Below are 19,189 nucleotides of genomic sequence, written 5' to 3'. Positions count from 1 at the left end.
AAAACGACCAAAATACAATCCATCCGAGACCCAAACACTCACCGATTGGATTACATTAAACAAAAAGCCAAATCTGGATATAAGAAACCTCAATATCCAAAAATCACCAAAAAATCGATAGAAAATCAACCACTCAACTGATTGTCGTACGTCGGAGGTCGTCGGAGAATGTCACCGAAAATGGTTGCTAAATCGGCTGAGCGAGAGAGGGAGGAGGAGGCGTGAAAAAAACCCCTAAGCCCTTTCGAGTTTTTATTTCACGATTTTTTAAAATTTCCCATTTTACCCTTAATGAAAAAAATCTTTCTTTTAAAAAAAAGGGTAAAATGGTAAAATGTGCACCCCTTTAATGGGGTACGTGTACCCCTCTAATGGGGTACGCGTACCCCTCTAATGGGGTACTCGTACCCCTCTAATGGGGTACGCGTACCCCATTAAAGGGGTATGTGTCCCCCATTAAAGGGGGACGCGCTTCCTGTCATAAGCGTGCGCTTCCCCGCGCGTATCGGGGAAGCCCGCTTCCCCGATAATAGGGGCGCTTCCGGTAACTCTGGTCTGGTCACACAAGTCCCTTTTATTTTTCTTTTTGCTTTGGTCCACGCAACTCAGCTCTGGTCACGTGAACACCTCCTGTTCACGTCAGTCGTGTTTTTTTCCTGTTTTCACGTCTTCTTTCTCCATACGAGTCCTTTGGTTTTATTTCACGTAACCTGTCCTAGTCACGTGAACATCATCTGATCACGTCAGCCGCATGTTCCCTCTGTATCACGTTATTTTCTCATACGAGTCTCCTCATCTTCATTCCTCATTGATTGAGTCAGATCTGAACCCTATACAGATTTGCTCAAGCACGCAGCAACCGAGTCTCTACATTCCTTTTCTTTTATCTACTATTATCTGTCATTGTCTGCATTTCTTCATTGATTGAGTCAGATCTGAACCCTACGCAGATTTGCTGACGTAAAGTTGTTTTCCTCTTTCTTGATTCTTCATTATTCTGTCGTGACTCGTGACATAATCTCCTTTGTGTGTCGGGCCCTGCCGCAAAACTGTTCTCTATCGTAAGTTTGCAAATGGACAATTCAGTCAACTCGGGGCTTTCCTCCAATTTTCTTGGGCAGCTCGTTTCTGAAAAATTGAATACCAATAATTATTTGACTTGGAAACGTCATATCACTCCTTTCATCCGAAGCCAAGATCTTTCAGGCCACTTGGATGGCTCTACTCCAATGCCTCCAGAATTTATTCCACAAGAAGCAAAAGAAGATGGAACCTTACCAAACATTGTTCGTAATCCTACTTTTGTTACTTGGATGAAGCGCGATCAAGCTCTCGTCAAGTACATTACTTTCGCACTGACACAAGAAATACTAGTTTCTATTCCTGATGATTGTACAACTAAAGAATTGTGGGAGAATCTAGCTCAGACTTATGCTCAAATATCAGAGGCTAAGGTGTTGTTTCTCAAGCGTGAATTCCAACTTTTAAAAAAAGGGACAATGACTATTATTGAGTTCTTAAATCAAGTCAAAAGCATCATAGATCAACTAGCCATTGTTGGATATCCAGTGTCCGATAAAGAAAAAGTGCAGCAGACTCTGAATGCCTTGGGATCAGAGTATCATGTCCTTGTGACTTACTGTGCTTGCCTATGTTACCTAGTTTTGAAGATTTGCGTGCTAAACTGTTCCAGTATGAGATGTCCTTGAAAAGCATTTTTGATGCTTCAACAGAGCAATCATCTATGCATGATGTTCTTGCCACCGGGATGATTGTTGATCGTACACGAGGAGGGCGTGGCAGCAAAGGTAGGGGAGCATAAATCCAGGGTGGACGTGGGTTGCTACCTACACCAAATGTCACTCCCAGCCTGACAAGGAATGTTCCCACATGTTACCAGTGCAACAAATGTGGCCACATCAAAGCCAATTGCTAGTTCAATCCTCAGAATCCTCAAAATCGCAATAGAATTTTTCGTGTCAGTGATGATGCTAAGGATCTTCTCTTGTCTGTTATGGCTAACTTGAACCTGAAGCAGAATAATGATGGTATATGGTATGTCGACTCTGGGGCAGCTGCTCATGTCACTGGCAATGCAGGTAAGTTCTCTACCTTGATCCCTTATTTTGGAAAATCTAATATTGTAACTGGAGATGGAACTCACCACTCTATCTCAAACGTAGGCAACGTCTTCATTCCTTTGTCTGAATCTTTATCCATTCCTTTATCTGATGTTGTGCATGCACCAAATATAAAGAAAAATATAGTCTTTGTTTTCAAGCTTGTTGATTCTACCAATTCATCTGTTGAATTTACTCCTACTTCTGTCTTTGTCAAGGATCTTCAAACGAAGAAGACATTCACTAAAGGAGAGCGACGTGAAAACATGTATATCTTCAATGAAGATTCAGCCTCCAATGTTCTGAAGCCTTCCAAGTCCGATCACGTCTCTAGAAGTGTTTCAAGTATATCTCAATATAATAAGCCAGAATTTTGGCATTCTCGTCTTGGTCATTGTAGTTAAGTCTTTATTGAAAAATTAGTGTCCAATGGATTTCTTCCAGAATCTGTTTCACCTTCGTTGAAGAATAAGATGTGTTCCAGTTGTCAGATTTGCAAAAGTCATGTATTTCCTTTTCATCAAATAAATAAAAGAGCATCCATGCCTTTTGAGATAATATGTTCTGATGTTTGGGGCCTAGCCCCCAATCCTTCTTCTTCTGGAAGTAAATATTACGTATCTTTTATTGACAGCTTTTCTCGCTTTACCTAGATATTCTTTATGAAACACAAATCAGAGGTTTCCCTTATCTTTCATCATTTTCATGCCTACGTTAATACCCAATTCTCTCAAAATATTCAAATTCTCCAATGTGATGGGGGTGGTGAGTATTCCTCCAAAGAATTTTTAGATTTTCTTCAAGATAATGGAATACAACGTAAAGTTTCTTGCCCATACACTCCACAGCAAAATGGAGTTGCTGAACGTAAATATAGACATATTGTGGAGAGTCCAATGAGCATGATGCATGGCTCTAACGTGCCCATTAGTCTTTGGACAGAAGCTTTTCATACTACTACTCATGTGATAAATCGTCTTCCTATGCCTATTCTTGACAATCAATCTTCTTATTATGTTCTCTTTGGAGTACATCCAGATTATGATGAGTTACGAGTTTTTGGCTGCACGTGTTATGCACATATTGATAAATCCGTGAGAACCAAATTTCAAGACAAAGCTTCTATATGTCAATTTGTAAGTTATGCAGATGAACACAAGGGATACCGGTGCTATGACCCTGCCAACAAGAAGATCAGAATCTCCAGAAATGTTATTTTTGATGAAAATAGTTTTCTGAAAAATAAAGCAGATCATGATTATGAACATATTGACGCATCTGTCAATTGGTATGATCCATGGCTAAGTGCTGAACTCATCTCACATGTTGCAGAACATACTACTTTGGCTCTTGGAACTTGGAAGCATAAACGATGAGATAGTTTCAGATGAGATATCAGAAACAGAATGTCAGAGATATAGAGAAAATGTCTATACCAGGAGGCCCAGAGAACAAACTGATGTACCTGCTCGAGGACAGGTGGCATTGTCTAATAACAGAGAGGGACCAAGAAGATCAGGCAGGATAAGACACCCTATTGAGAAATGAGTGAGTTATGATAACTTCTCTATGGATTTTCAGATTTTTCTATCCAAGATTGAAAAACACGAGGAACCACTTGGATTTCGTCAAGCTATTCAATCCAACAAATGGATTGAAGCAATGAATGAGGAGATCGAGGCACTTCATGAGTGTCAAACATGAGAGATAGTTGCTCGTCCCCCAGATAAAAATGTTGTTGGTTCAAAATTGGTATATAAGATTAAATATAAACCGAATGGTAGCATTGAATGATACTGTAATACAGTTAAAAAAAAAATTAAGATCGGACCCGGGTCGGGTCCAGACCCGACCCGGATCCAACCTGTGCCAGCCCCTCGAAAACCCTTTTCGAGGGGACTGGCAGCCCACGGGGGGAGGGGAGCCTCCGGCGACACAGGGGGCGAGCCTTGTGTGCGCCCCCTCCCTACTAAAAGACGAGAGGAGAGAGGGGAGGGCCTACGAGCCTCCCCCGACCCCCCGACTCTCTCTCTCATCTCTCGTCTCTCTCCCCTCTGCTCTCCCTTCCCCCGACTCCACCTCCCTCTCCCTTTTTGCCGACGCAGGACAACCCCCCCCCCCTCTTCACGGCGCCACCCTCTCCGGCGAACCCCCTTCACGGGGGCCCAGGTAGCCTCCTCCTTTTCCCCCTCTTTTTCCCTCTTTTTTTTTCCTCCCCCTGATTCGCCGGAAGGCCGGCAGGTGGCCGGCGGCCCCTGCCGAGCCTTCCTCCTCTTTTTTCACGACAGGCAAGGGGCTCCGCCCCCTTGCCTTCCTCTTATCTCGACAGGCAAGGGGCTCCGCCCCCCTTGCCTTCCTCTTTTTCGACAAGCAAGGGGGCTCCGCCCCCCTTGCTTTCCTCTTCTTAGCAGGCAGGCCTGCCCTTTTAATTTTCCGGCAGGGGCCATGGCCCCTGCCCTTCCCTTTCCACGTAGGGGCCGATGGCCCCTACCCTTCCCCTTAAGAGAGGGGGGCAGGAGCCGAAGGCTCCTGCCCCACCCCTCGGAAACCAAGCAGGGGCCATTTGGCCCCTGCCCCTCTTTTAAACCGACAGGGGCCAGAGGCCCCTGTCTCTTTTCTGTCGAGCAAGGGCTCGGCAGGGGCCTTTGGCCCCTGCACTCCCCTACCTCCTCTCCTTTTGAGCCGCAGGGGGGCCTTTGGCCCCTGCGCTCCCTCCTCCCTACTCGTTCCATTGGCAGGGGCCATCGGCCCCTGCCCCTTTCTTTTAAGAAGGCCCCTGCACCCATCTCCTTTAACGGCATGGGTCATTGGACCCTACCCCGTTCTCTTTCGCAACGGTAGGGGCCGATGACCCATGCATTGAGTTGCGGAGAAACCGAGCTTTCTCCCTACCTATATTCATTTTATGCATGCTAAACTACGTATTTTTGCAGTTTACGCAACGGAGCCCGTTCGCGCCCCGCGAACTAAACCGACAATCACTTACGTTCGTAGACGGCTTCATTCTCGCAATACTCCAAGGTAGGAGAAGATGCACAAGGACTTAAATAATTAAATCAAGCTTTAATAATTGATAATCGAAAGGACTTAATGATATATTTATATACTTATATGTATATAAGTACACTTTTAAATCAAGGACGCGGTTTCGCGATCCTTGTCCTTTGCTTTCGCATTTCAGTTTGCCGTCGCGCTTTGCGCCCAGGCTTTTACTTTCGTATTTACTGCTTATTGTCTTTTAATTCAAGGACGCGGTTTCACGGTCCTTGTCCTTTGCTTACGCACTTTCTGTTTCTGTTGCCGTCGCGCTTTGCGCCCAGGCCTTTGCTTTCATAAGTTACTACTTACTGTCTTTTAATTCAAGGACGTGGTTTCGCGATCCTTGTCCCTTGCTTTCGCAGTTCCTGTTTGCCGTCGCGCTTCGCGCCCAGGCACTTCCTTTTCGCATTATTATCTTTTGTTTCTTTTCCTTGCCATAGACTCAGTGTATTCGAGAGGAATACCTATTCCTCTTTCCACCCGATATGTTTTGGGAAAACCCTTGATCTGGGGCAAGACCAAGTTGTTGGGTGATAGGTTCCTTTGTGAAACCCATTTACCAAAACTAGTGTCGTGACTTACAAAGCACCCAGACACTGCGTCATCGGATGTCAGATTCGAGAAAATCACATGCCTTATGTGGCAAGATTGTGTGTGGTTTCGAAAGATTTGATATGTTAAAATAGTTTTTTTTTAAAAAAACATTATATCTTTGCGAAACACACTCCCGAGGCTCCTATTAAGGACCTGTATCCCTTTTCTCGTAAGTATACTTCTTAAACATGCGAGACATGTTAGTACTACGACGATTGGATGAGAGAGTCTTATAACTTCGATTAATGCTTAGTGCAGGCTGTTGGAAACACATATAAGAGTGGGATCGCCTTCATAGGCAAGATGCTCGTTTCGGTCTAATGGACCAGAGCATGTAGAATGAGGCAACGGCTAAGAAACCCCGTCGCGCTCAATTCAACCTTGCTTCGTCAAGAGAGAGGACGAAGGGTACCAACTCCGATAGACAGTCCATTTATAGCTTTCAAAAAGGGCAAAAGACCCGTTTTTCCCCAGTCATCGGAGGTTAGGGGGAGGGATAGGGGCTACATAAGTTAGCCTAACACTTCTGCAGAAGTTGGATGCATCCCTATCAGGCCTTGGGGACTTACTCTCTCGACCATCGGTCGTCTCCATAGGAATAGGATTCAGTCAGACAACCGAGGTATAATAAAATACTTAACATAATGAATACTCGGCTTGGACTCGACTGTTTCGACTCACGTGCCATGTATGTACCCGCATGGTCGGTTATCAAGTAATAACTAAATTGAGCATGCACACCCTTTTCAGTTTGTTGTACTTAGCTTATTCCTCCAGTCTATCTGCTTAGTTTGCTCGTTACTACCTGCTGCATAAATTATCTATGCCTAATTTAGTTCTTTCTGTCTTTGTACTCTCCTGCTAGTTTTTCGCAAAACTAACCCATTTCATGGGCACAGGTGACGATTAGGTGCATCAGGCGATGGCACGACTGCGAGATGATTTAAGGATCCATTGTTTCTGCTCGTAGTGTTTCTCCTGGACATTTTTGGTTTTTGATACGGTTTTCCCTTGAGGAAACCCAAATTTTGTACAAACTTAATACTCTCTTCAAATAGAAGGAATGGTTTCCTAAGTATTATTGCAGATCGTCCATGGTAAATCTTTGTTTTCTCGCTAACGTGCCCAAGGTTGTCAAACCCATCTTTTTTTTTTCTTTTAAAAGAAATCGTTTCCGCTGATTTAGAAATAAACTCTGTAAAGAAAAGGCATTTTCCAACTATTTCAAGGAATTTATAAGGTTCGAAATTTTGGGGCGTTACAGATACAAGGCACGTCTTGTTACCAAAGGTTTTACTCAAGAATACGGTCAAGATTATGATGAGACATTTAGCCCAGTAGTGAAAATGGGAACCATTCGTATTATTCTTGGCCTGGCCATTGAACATGGGTGGACTCTTAGTTAGCTTGATGTTAAAAATGCATTCCTTCGTGGAGATTTAAAGGAAGAGGTCTACATGGAGCAAGCTCAAGGTTATGCAGAGGGAGACCCAAAAGAATATGTATGCAAATTGAGCAGAGCTTTGTATGGCTTAAAGCAAGCCTCCAGGTCGTGGTTTGAAAGCTTCTCCTTAGAGATTCAGAACCACGGTTTCCTCCGCTCCCAACTAGATCATTCTCTATTTATATACAGAGATGACTCCAATATAGTTTTCTTATATATGTTGATGATATTGTGATCACTGGTAATGCTTCAGACCATATTCGATGAATTAAAGATTTGCTGAGTATGCAATTCAGAATAAAAGATCTTGGAGAACTGAGATATTTCCTTGGTGTAGAAGTGGACAGACAGGATGGAAAAATGTCGTTAACTCAACACAAATACACTCTTGATCTTCTGGCCAAAGCAGGAATGACAGATTGCAAACCTTTGCCTACACCTAGTGTTGTCAGTCAAAAGCCCAGTATTTGTGATGGTGAGTTATACCCTGATGCAAGCAAGTATCGCAGTTTAGTGGGCATGTTACAGTATCTTACTTTTACTAGACCAGACATTGTATATTCTGTAAACCAGGTATCTCAATTCATGCATGAGCCGAAGACTGATCACATGGATGCTGTCAAACGTATTCTTCGTTACCTAAAAGGCACAGTAGGTGATGGACTCACATATGTACAATCTTCATGGGGGACACTGAAACATGACATAGTGGCTTATACAGATGCGGACTGGGCAGGGGACCTAGATGAGAGGAGGTCTGTTTCAGGATACTGTGTTTTTATCGGAAGAAATCTAGCCTCATGGAGTAGCAGAAAACAGAAGGTTGTGGCACGATCTAGTACAGAGGCAGAGTATAGATCTATGGCAGCTACCACAGTAGAAGTGACCTGGATTAGACATCTACTTACATAGATGGGAGAGAATATCTCAAGTTCGACTCTTATGTGTGATAATAGAAGTGATATACAAATTGTGTTCAATCATGTTCATCACAGTCGGACTAAGCATATTGAGATTGACCAGCATTTCATCAGACAAAAGATAGCGGACAAAGAGATTGAACCAGTTTATGTGACTTCAGAAGACCAAGTCGCCGATATGTTCACAAAAGGACTCACAAGTAATCGTTTTTGGTATCTGAAGAACAAGTTGCACATAGTTCAATCTCATGCACAACTTGAGGGAGGGTATTAGAATATGGATCGGATATGGATCTATTGAAGGATTCATATCACGTGTATATTTATGTATTTTGTATTACTAATGCAGGGCAATTTTGTTCATGCAAAAGAAGTTGTAACCCTATTAAACTTAACAATGTTTTAGTGCAGTCAATGTAGATTAGAGCTGCAGTCGATTCTTAACAAGTACCCGAGTTATCTTTCTCTTCTCATTTCTCAATCCTTGCAACAGTTTTCTCAGAACACACCACCCCCAAGTAAAGTGGCAGACTCTCCCTAAAACTGTGGTCAGGAGAAAGAACCTCAATATCGGGTTCAGGGGTCAAAGTAAAGCACACAGAGTTTTTGTATCCTCGTGGTCCCCCAAAACCGAAACTCTTTATTCTCATTCTTCCGAAAAAAGATCTCAGAACGTATATTACATTGTTCTTATTCATTATCTTTTATTAAAAGCCAATTATTCAGTTTTGCAATTCAGCATGCAAAAGCAAAGACAAAAGCTCGCATTTACCCCTGTGAGAACCATCACGGGACTCCCGCCTGTGGAAACACATAGAACAGTGCAATATAGAGCAATCAAAATAAATGTGAGTTTTGTGATGCATTTGAAATACACAAAGAAAGAGCAAACCAACACTTGAGGCGCACTATGCCATAATGTCAACAAGCTTTCAATGCACATTCATGTATGCCAACATAACAATATGCATGCAACAATAATAGTCATATGCATTATGATGAGCATCTATATATATCAATTTAACCATGGGTATGAGCCAACAATATTCACATGCATGTGCATAATTTTACACATCATGCATGCCACAACAAAAGCAAAGACTCGCACCTACCCCTACGAAAGTCATCACGGGACCACAGCCCGCGGAAAAGCATAGAACAGTGTAAACACAATGCAATAAAAATAAATATGATCTTTACGACGCATTTAAAAGTAAAGAAGGAGCACCCAATGCTCGAGGCTCTCCAGGCCTGCAATGATTCATTACGATCATCAATGCACCCTACGCAAAATCATAACATGCCATAATTCACATATTTTCTAAATGAATATTCATGTATGCAGCTTTCAACTATGCGTAGGAAACAAGGATAGTTAGAAACATGTTCAGAGTCAATTCATGTAATGGTGTCAAGTGCATCCTTCCATTTAATGCATGTTTTCAAATCAATTGCATATTCCCCATTCGTTAGGCATGACAAGGTCTATTACATATTTTCAGTAATAAGTCACTTCCATTAAATCATAGAAAGGCTCGTGCATTCACCTACATGCAATAACTACCATGTTCATATAAGCACCTGTATATGCAGCAAATATGTCACAACCTTGAAATTAAGCATAATATATCATTGTGCAAGCATACAAACTTTTTATTCCTCTACACATACCAGTTGATCTAAATTTTTAAGTAATACATCTGGACAGTTAAATCCTAGCCTATAAACTTTCTATTTTTCTCAAGCTATGCATGTGTTGTGTATAGTTATGTGGATACATATAAAAAGATAAGGTATGCTACCACTATAATCAAGTTGACATATGCCTGAAAAACAAATTAACACTTATACAGTTCCAGAAATAACACATAAACAATATGTCTTATTGAAAATACATATTCAATGATGCACTTACATACTTAATGTTTCCACAAGCATGCCATTGTACCATGTCTTATGAAAACGTATGCATGCAATATGAGTTCACCTATATTTATCTTGGTCCACCCTTAGGAACATCGATTTCCACAAAGACTAGGCATCAAACGAAAGTATATACATTACTTAAAAATTCAGTTTTAATGATAATCGAATCGGTATTCGATTTCTCACTTATGTCAAAAGAAGAGACCCATACCTTTGCATGGATCGAGAAAAAGGACAAGGTTGATGGTGGAAAATCATTGAATGTTACCAGTTAAAACAGCCCTTTCTCTTTCACCAATATCCTGTGCCTCAGAGCTAGCCTTTCTAGGAACAAAGTTCCTTCCAAAAGCAATTTGTGTTTCCTCCTCAGAAGCCGCTTCATTTGAGACACCTTTCTAGGAACAAAGTTCCTTCCAAAAGCAATTCTTGTTTCCTCCTCAGAAGCCGCTTCATTTGAGACACCTTTCTAGACAAACTTTGGTCAGGTGGTTCAAATCCTCTAAGTAAAACAGCATTTTCAGGAATTGCCCATATGCCTTTTTTTCTCAGTGATTTCAACCCATGCACCTCCCTGACAAAATTCCACAGAAGGAAGAACTGAAGCATCAATAACCTTCCCTGCATCCCATGGCAAATCAAATTGATAGAGTCGAGTAGCTTCCCTCCAATAATGAGCAACTGTTGCAGTTCCATCCATGGACAATATCATCGCAGATCCAGGAGGCTTCCCACCAACACACAATCGCATAGCAAACAAAACTTCCTCTTCCTCTATCCGTGCTTTAGGAAGGAATACCTGAATAGGAGTTTTTTTTTTTCTCCAATACCTTCTCATTGCTTAGCACACCTCTTTCCCTGGAGATATCCAGACCAGGCCTATACTGCATTGTCAGTAAAGAATACTGGACATAACTGAAACTGCTTACTCTATCTTTACAAAAGGTAGCAACCAAAATTGTCAGTTCTTTACCAACATCATCCACCTGCATATCCAAAAGCCAAACTTGTTTTTCAGCAGGCGGATCTTTCTTAATACCAGTTTCATTATCCATGCCAACTATTTTGTGAGCCCATAGTCTAGAAATATTTATCTCTCCTGCAAGGTTAATATTCCAACACCGGATCTCTTGATCGAGTAAATGAGCATCATTATCAACATCTCCACAGGATCCAGTGCTGAACACCTGAAAGACCTTTTCACAAGATACTCCAGCAGAATTGCACCTGAATAGCCATATTTCACCATTTGAACGGCATGCAAGGGCGAGGCATTCATGTGTTACACACTCAGGAACAGTGATGCCCTTATGAAGCAAATTAGCTTGTGCACTACAAAGTGCTTGTGGAAACTCCCCTACATGCATAGGCTGAATTTGCTCATCTCCTGCTCCATTTTGTGTTTTCTTTGTTACCGGAAATCTGGCGAGAGCAGATAATCTCGAAAGCTTGGGCATCGGCATCCCGAAATCTGGCCGATTAGGGACGAGGGTGTCAGAGACCGGCCGGCGAGGGTCCAGCAACGGCCTGGCGGGGGATCCGGGAGCGCCATGGGCGGAGCTACGATCTCTGTGAGCGCCCAAGTTAGGCCTCTTCGAGGCAGGGGAGAACATGATCACCGGGTGGGCGAGGGTTTCGAATTCCCCACTCTGCTGCTTCAGCTAGGGAATTTCACGAGAGGCCTGGCTTAGGGTTTCTTAGGGATGCTTCACCCTCATGGAGAGAGAGAGAGATGGGTCTGTTACCTATTTTCTCCAGCGGCTGCGTGAAAGCACGCAGCCCCTTTCTTATTTAACTCAAGAGCAAACCCTTTTTTTTTTTTTTGGGGGGGGGGGGGTGTATAATCCTCTCTTTTAACCTTACACACTTTTTTTTAACTTATTGTTTTTAACACACGTTATTATCTCTTCCTCATTGCATTTTTAACGCACATACGTGAGCTACGATCTCTGTGAGCGCCCAAGTTAGGCCTCTTCGAGGCAGGGGAGAACATGATCACCGGGTGGGCGAGGGTTTCGAAGTCCCCACTCTGCTGCTTCAGCTAGGGAATTTCACGAGAGGCCTGGCTTAGGGTTTCTTAGGGATGCTTCACCCTCATGGAGAGAGAGAGAGAGAGAGAGATGGGTCTGTTACCCATTTTCTCCAGCGGCTGCGTGAAAGCACGCAGCCACTTTCTTATTTAACTCAAGAGCAAACCCTTTTTTTTTTTTTTGGGGGGGGGGGTGTATAATCCTCTCTTTTAACCTTACACACTTTTTTTTTTTAACTTATTGTTTTTAACACACGTTATTATCTCTTCCTCATTGCATTTTTAACGCACATACGTGTACGGGTTTGGGTCGACCAAACTCGTGACCCGCGACCCACCAACAGTTGGGTCCACTCTTGAGCCTATTAGGATCCATCCGCGGATTCAGATCTTCTTTTAGATTTTTAAGGTATTAATCTTTAAAAAAAAAAATAAATATAAACTCTAGCTAGATTTCTTTGGACCCAAATACACTATCATGGATCTCAACCACTTATTATGGGTCCAAGATCCATCGTACTCATAAAACCCACTTAAGAAATACGGATCTAAGGATCCGAAATTTTCTTCACACTATGGATCCAAATTACCATACCTGGATCTAGACCACTATTATGGATCCAAACATAAAAATTCTAATTGGATCTTCGTCGTATTTAAATCTCCAATGTCCAGGATCCAAATGCAATATTGTGGATCCAAACGTCGCATAGAGTATTACGAATCCTCATAAGGTGTTATAAGTCCGATACAGAAATTTTCTTATTAAGAATCGGATTTAAACGACGTGGATCCTCTCAATTCGACCTGGATCCAATATCAAATTTGACCATGATATTGAGGATCTAATACCAGAGATCTGATCCATTTAACCTAACAATTATTAAATATCCATTTGATGTTCGTGAATCGATATCTAAGATCCGAATGGAATATCGGAGTTCTGAACCGGATATTAGTGATCCAACAGTGAAGATCCAAACAGGATACTCGAGATCCGAACACAAATAAACAAATACGACACTAAAAATATCCTTGTACCACCTTAAGGATCTAAATCTCAAGTTTATTTATCTGATAAAAATCGCGGGTATTACAGTAGAAGGGGGGGAGGTGATCAGTGGGTCCTGAACAACACCCCCTTCGCACACACCCCATCCCCCCCAAAAAAAAAGAAAAAGAAAAAAACTGGTTTTAAAAGTAAAAATGTTGGGGCTAATGGTGTCATAAATAATTTGTTTGTTATTGGATGCTTGAGTTTCCTCCACAAAGTCTTAATGTTCTACACTAGATGTTGTTAAATTATGTATATATTAATATATATACATATACTTATATATATATACATTCGTATATATATAAGTATATATATACATGTATGTATATATACAAAAAAAAAATTCTGTACAACCAAAAACCCGATAGGGGTGTTTTGCTAAATTACCATGTATTTTTTCCTTTTTTCTTTCTTTTTCCCTTTTTTCTTTTCCTTTTTTTATTTCTTATTTTCCTTTTTGAAGGACCATAAGGGGCCCCACCCATCTAGTCGTTGGGGCCCCAACGATCATATTTATGACCGTTGGGGCTCCCAAGGACTAGAAGAGCGCCCCCTTTATGGTCTCCTTTTTAGCACTCCTCCTCTATAAATAGAGGAGGCTCACACTTGTAATGGCATTGGGTTTTCACCCTCCTCTTTCTTTCTTCAATAATATTCAACTTATGACTTTAAGTCATTTTCTACTTTTGTGAGTTTTGTGTGTACACTTTTAGTGTTTGTGTTCTTGGCTCTTGTGGTCACTCTTAAAGAGTGCTTTTGCTCTATTGGTGCTTCCGCCTCTCTTCATTACAGATGTTCGATAACTGAATCATCAGAAGTTGAGGTGTTGATCTCTACTTTATTTATGCAGTAGAACAATGATTAGATGGCGTATTGTTGCAGGTTCTTTTCAGCAAGTTGTTTGACAGTGCAGTGTCTTTTGTCTCAACTGAACCCGGTTTAGATGGGTATTGTTGCAGGTTCTTTTCATTTTCTTCTTTGATACATGTTTGTTTTTTCTTCATAGTTGCCTGTGTTTTGGTTGGCTGCTACTCATCTTCCTTTTCAACATCCCTGCACTTACAACTTGCTATCCATGGCCGCTTGGAGCAACCATGTAATGATGCATAGTAAATATGTAAACTAGAATTTGTGTACAAATGACCCTGTCCTGTACAAATGACAGTAGCCCCTTGTAGCAATGATAGAACCAGTTTGTAGAATTATCAGAATATCAGTTTTACATAAAAAATATAATTACAGAAGATATAACTATAATTAAAAGTATGCACTTACCGATTCCTAACAGATCTTTCCAGATACATGATATTTCTTGAAACCAATTTAGATTAAAAAGTATGTTATTTTCTTCAATATAGCATAGCTAGTACGATGACACTAGACATCTATCTTCCATCTATATGTGAATGTGTATGTGTGCAAAATAGATACAAATATCATTAGTATTTCAAAAATATCATAAAACTATATTATAAATTACTGGAAAATATCATGAAAATATGAGATGCACCCTCTTTTCTAGATAAAAAAATATTTTTATTGATTTCCCTTTTATTATCTTATCTTATTAATGCCCTTCTACTCCAGATTTAAAATTTCTATAAAATACTAAAAAAATAGTTTTCCTATATATTTTTTTTCTTCTAAAACTTTTTTTCTCAAATATCCCAAGAAACTGCTTCATGAACATACCCTTGAGACTGATAATTATGACTATGATGTACATGATGTCATTGTTCAAGTAATTGGAAACAGGTAGTATACAAACTTGAAATAGCATATGAAGTTCGGGAAGTGTTTTAGATATACGGCATGGTGCTTATTTAGGAAGAGAACAAAAAAGGGAAATGTCCAGAAACCCATACTCATGATCAACTCGACAAGTCAGTGTTCCTTCAATTATAGACCTCAGATCTTCATCTTGCAAATCTTTTCGAGAATAACCAAATATTCCCACATTCTGAAGCCATAGAAAAACTTTACAATGTAAGACAAACAAAGGTATGAGGAATCATTTAGGTGAAAAAAAAAAGAAAAAAGAAAAAGAAGTGGAGAAAAGAAAGCCTGAAACAGAAGCATCGCTAAACATATAGAGTATTTTCATAGTTAATATGAGGTCCACAAACTCCATTTTTGGTTGTTCAAAGAAAGAAAATAAAGATATCTCTTATGAAGGAAAATTGAGAAGGATAATTATGGACACTAGTAAATTGAAGAGAATCCCAATGAGGATCAATACAAGAGAAATAGGATTCAACTACATGATCCTAGCAGAGATGTCCTTTGACTAGGAGATCAGCTTAATGCCTATTCAGCGTGACATGTTAACCACATGATCTTTTTGTTGGAGCATGTGTTTCAACTATTAAACTCCAATATCAGTCACTAGTTCAGTTCATAATATGTTGAGTCCACTAATGCTTTGCCGGGGGCTTTTATTGTGTAATTAAATTTTATTTGTTTGAGACTTTCTGAAGCCTTTTTGAAATTTTCTAGGTCTAGCTTGATACATAGCCCAGCTAAAATCCATAGGCATGTGTTAGGGTTAAACATTTAGAAGCTGTTATGATGATGACACTTTGATTAAGAAGCTGTTATGTCCTTCCTTTCAATAATACCTCCAACTTGTGATGCATGGGAAACAAACAATATGGCGTCCAGAGCTCTCCCTTCATGTGATGCCCAAGAAAACATTCGAGTGACTTCAAGGTAAGTCTCTCTTTCTCCCCTACAGTGTTCTCTCCTTAATTTTTTTCATGAATTTTATCTTACAAATTATACATGAGTAAGAACCACAGATAGTTTTTCAAAATGTAATGATATCAAAAGAAGGTGGCTATGTGACATAATCTGTCTCCAGAATTAAATTTAGGAAGTATTTTTCTATCTTCAAGTTTCATTTTCTTACAAATTTTGATCCAATTAGTTTGGTCATGATGTATTAGATTCATAGCAGTGACAACTTGATCGTTACAATTTAGTAAAAATTGAGAATAGGCTGATGCAATTTTATGAAAATAATTTTAATCCATTAAAATTTATTAGTTACTGTTAAAATATATGTATATATATATTATATAATAAACTGTTTTGTAATAGGTAATGCCCTTTAGGGGCACTTTCATTTTTTTCTCTCATTGTAATAAGTACTGTCCACTAGGGACAGTTTTTTACTTTTTATTTTTCTGTATTTTTGTATTTATGAAGGGGCGCTTTGGTCTTTTGTACCATAGAGCTGCTGGAAGTCCCAACGGTCATAAATATGACCATTGGGAGCTCCCAACAGCTCTATTTTGGGAGCTCCCTTTTCTCTTGTATCCTATAAATAAGGGACTTCTTGTCCCTATTTCTTAATGTTTTTCTTAAGCATTTTATGTTGTGTTGTTCTTCTTGACTCTTTGAAGTCTTATATGCACTTTGTGCTTGTGCAGTACTTTAGTGCTTTGCTGTATTGTCCTATGTTGGGCTTGTAATATTGTTTGTGCACTTTATTTTGTATCTTCGCATATTTCATTACATGGTATCAGAGTCATAGTGCTCTTGGACATGTGGAGGTGACCATTAAAGTGTTTGTGTGTTCGTGATGTGCTCTTCCACATCTATCATCTTTCTCTTAATCTTTCTTCTCTCTTTCAACATGGAGCTTGACTACAAGATAGACCTCTCCTTCAAACTTAATGGGACAAACTACATGATGTGGGCTTTCGCTATGGAGAACAATCTTAAAGGTAAAAAACTTTGGGGTTAAGTGATGGGCACTATTCCCGAGCCTCAACTTGTGCTTACTAAGAAGGTAGGATATGAAGTCAAAGCTCTTGATGGAGATGATCGTGCTAAAGTCATTTGTGATTACCAATCTAAAGTAGAAGATTGGAAGAGTAATCATGCAAGAATTCTTGCATGGTTTATGAACAATGTTGACATCAAAATATGTGCCAACATTACTAAGTTTAGAAAGGCCAATGAAGCTTGGTCATTTATGAAAGGCATGTATATGCAAAAGGATCTTGCAAGAGAAGATTCAAACTACCAAGCAAGGGGACATGAGTATCAGTGATTATTTTATTGCCCTAAGATGGGAGCAAATGTAGAGAAACCACTTTTTTCAATTTCTACTTGGTTTACGTTCCGAATATGAGCAAGTTAGATCTTCCCTTCTCTATAGATCTACTCATCTTGCCCTAGAAGATGTCGTCGTCGAAATATGCCAAGAAGAAACTCGTCTTGGTATGTCTGAAGGAGGAGAGAATGAAGTGTTAGCGGTTCTAAACCCGACAACCTATGTAACAGAGACTCTTCTAACAAGGCACCACACCCGTGTCACACCCGCAATCATGTGAGTGAGACATTTGGACATGACTTCCTTTGTGTCAAGTGAAGTTGACCACACTTGGACATGACTTCCTTTGTGTCAAGTGAAGTTGACCACACTGAGGTCTATTTCTATCCAAAAGTAGATTCAGTTAACCCTAACCAAGTCCAGTTTTATCTATATTATATATATAAATACATAAATGCACACACACGCACGTAGTGTTAACTTAAAACTGTTAAAAATTATATATACACCCTTCCCGCACCCAAATGTTTTTTAAAGTGTTGCATCGCCGCATCCATATCCACACCCGCATTTGCACCCGCACCTATGTGACATACCCAGCAACCATGTAAAGTCTTACATGATTCCACACTTTGGGAAAAAAAATAACTATAGTGGTAATAATAACTATAGTGGTGGTAATAACTACGGTGGTGGTAGAAAAACTATTTGTCACTATTGTAATGAGTCGGGACATATAAGGCTAAATTATCCTAAGTTCAATGGTACTTTCAAGTATAAGATGTCTTTCATTGAAGAATCCACACCCAAGAGGGAGTAGTCAAGCAAAAGAGGAGACTCTAAAGACATATTTTCTCTTTCTCAACTATAAGAGGCACTTAAACAAATACTCAAATCATCATTTACATCCTGTGCCACTATTGCTTCTTCTTCTCCTCCAGGTATATGTTCTTGGATTCTTTATTCGGGAGCCTCTTTTCATATGACCCCTTATGAGAACTCTCTTTCCGATATATGCACCAACCCAAATTTATCTTTTGTTTCAGCCAACGATGGGATCTCTTTAAAAATTGAAAGCATTGAGACTTTAAATTCAAAAACCTTGCAAAAAATTCTTGTTCCAAAAATAAGATTTGTTCCTAAACTTAATTTAAATATTTTTTCAATTTCTCAAATTTTCGATTATGGATGTGAAATCTTTTTTTCATCAAAAGATTGCATCATGCAGGATCTTCGGTTTGGGAAACAGATTAGGCAATGAACTAGAAGAGATCTTTATTACATAGATTTTTTGTCTATTCCTTCTAAGTCATTTTGTAATTATATCCAAGAAAAGGATATTGAAATATGGCATAAAAAACTTGAACATCCTAGTTTTTCCAAGATGTATTTATTCTCATTTGCAGAGACTTTTTGGAATGAAAAAGATATTACTTGTAAAGATTTATCTTTGAAAAAATAAAAGTTATCTCCTTTCCTCAAAGAACTTTTATTCAAAAAAAAACTTTTGACCTTGTGCATTTGGATGTATGGGAACCTATGTCACAAGGATTCGACCAACAGGGTACCGCACCTACGTCGATGCGACGCGACTCGGGTGCGCCACCCAGTACAGTCAAGCCGACCTTGGATGCAGCACCTGGTGCGGTCAAGCCGATCCTGGGTGAGATCAATGCACCCAGGGTCATAATTGTCCATACTTGGACCCGAAAAAGAAACAATGAAAGGGGTTGGGTGGGGGATTAGGGCAAAAAAATGACCTTGATGCCTCCCTCGTTCTCCTCTTCTCCTCTAACAGACTCCTCCTCTCCACCGACGAACGACGGTTGTCGACCCGAGCTCTCCTTTCCTCTTCTAGCGACTGCAAGGTATGTCTTTCTCTCTCCCTCTCTCTCTCTGGGTTTAGCTCCAAGTCCTGTTGGGCTAGGTTCTGCGCTGTCGAACCCAGCCCTGTAGAGTTGGGTTCTGCGTTGTTGAACCCAACACTGTTGGGTTCATTAGTG

The 19,189-nt window shown here is 40.2% G+C and overlaps 1 protein-coding gene across 1 annotated transcript in view; it reads right to left on the bottom strand.

Annotated features, from left to right (window-relative positions):
- LOC149845730 (inactive glucose-6-phosphate 1-dehydrogenase 4, chloroplastic-like) overlaps window positions 1–19,189 on the bottom strand; it is a 104,298-nt gene that overhangs the window by 38,661 nt on the left and 46,448 nt on the right. Inside the window, exon 4 of the mRNA XM_089995957.1 lies at window positions 14,992–15,086. Within this exon, the coding sequence (XP_089852083.1) occupies window positions 14,992–15,086 (95 nt within the window). The remainder of the gene's footprint in view (window positions 1–14,991; window positions 15,087–19,189) is intronic.

Source organism: Nuphar pumila, chromosome 2 (genome assembly GCF_984573655.1).
Source record: "Nuphar pumila chromosome 2, dmNupPumi1.hap1.1, whole genome shotgun sequence".
Lineage (NCBI taxonomy): Eukaryota > Viridiplantae > Streptophyta > Magnoliopsida > Nymphaeales > Nymphaeaceae > Nuphar > Nuphar pumila.
The sequence above is the reverse complement of the archived record's forward strand: the minus strand, read 5'-3'. Positions and strand labels throughout refer to the sequence as shown.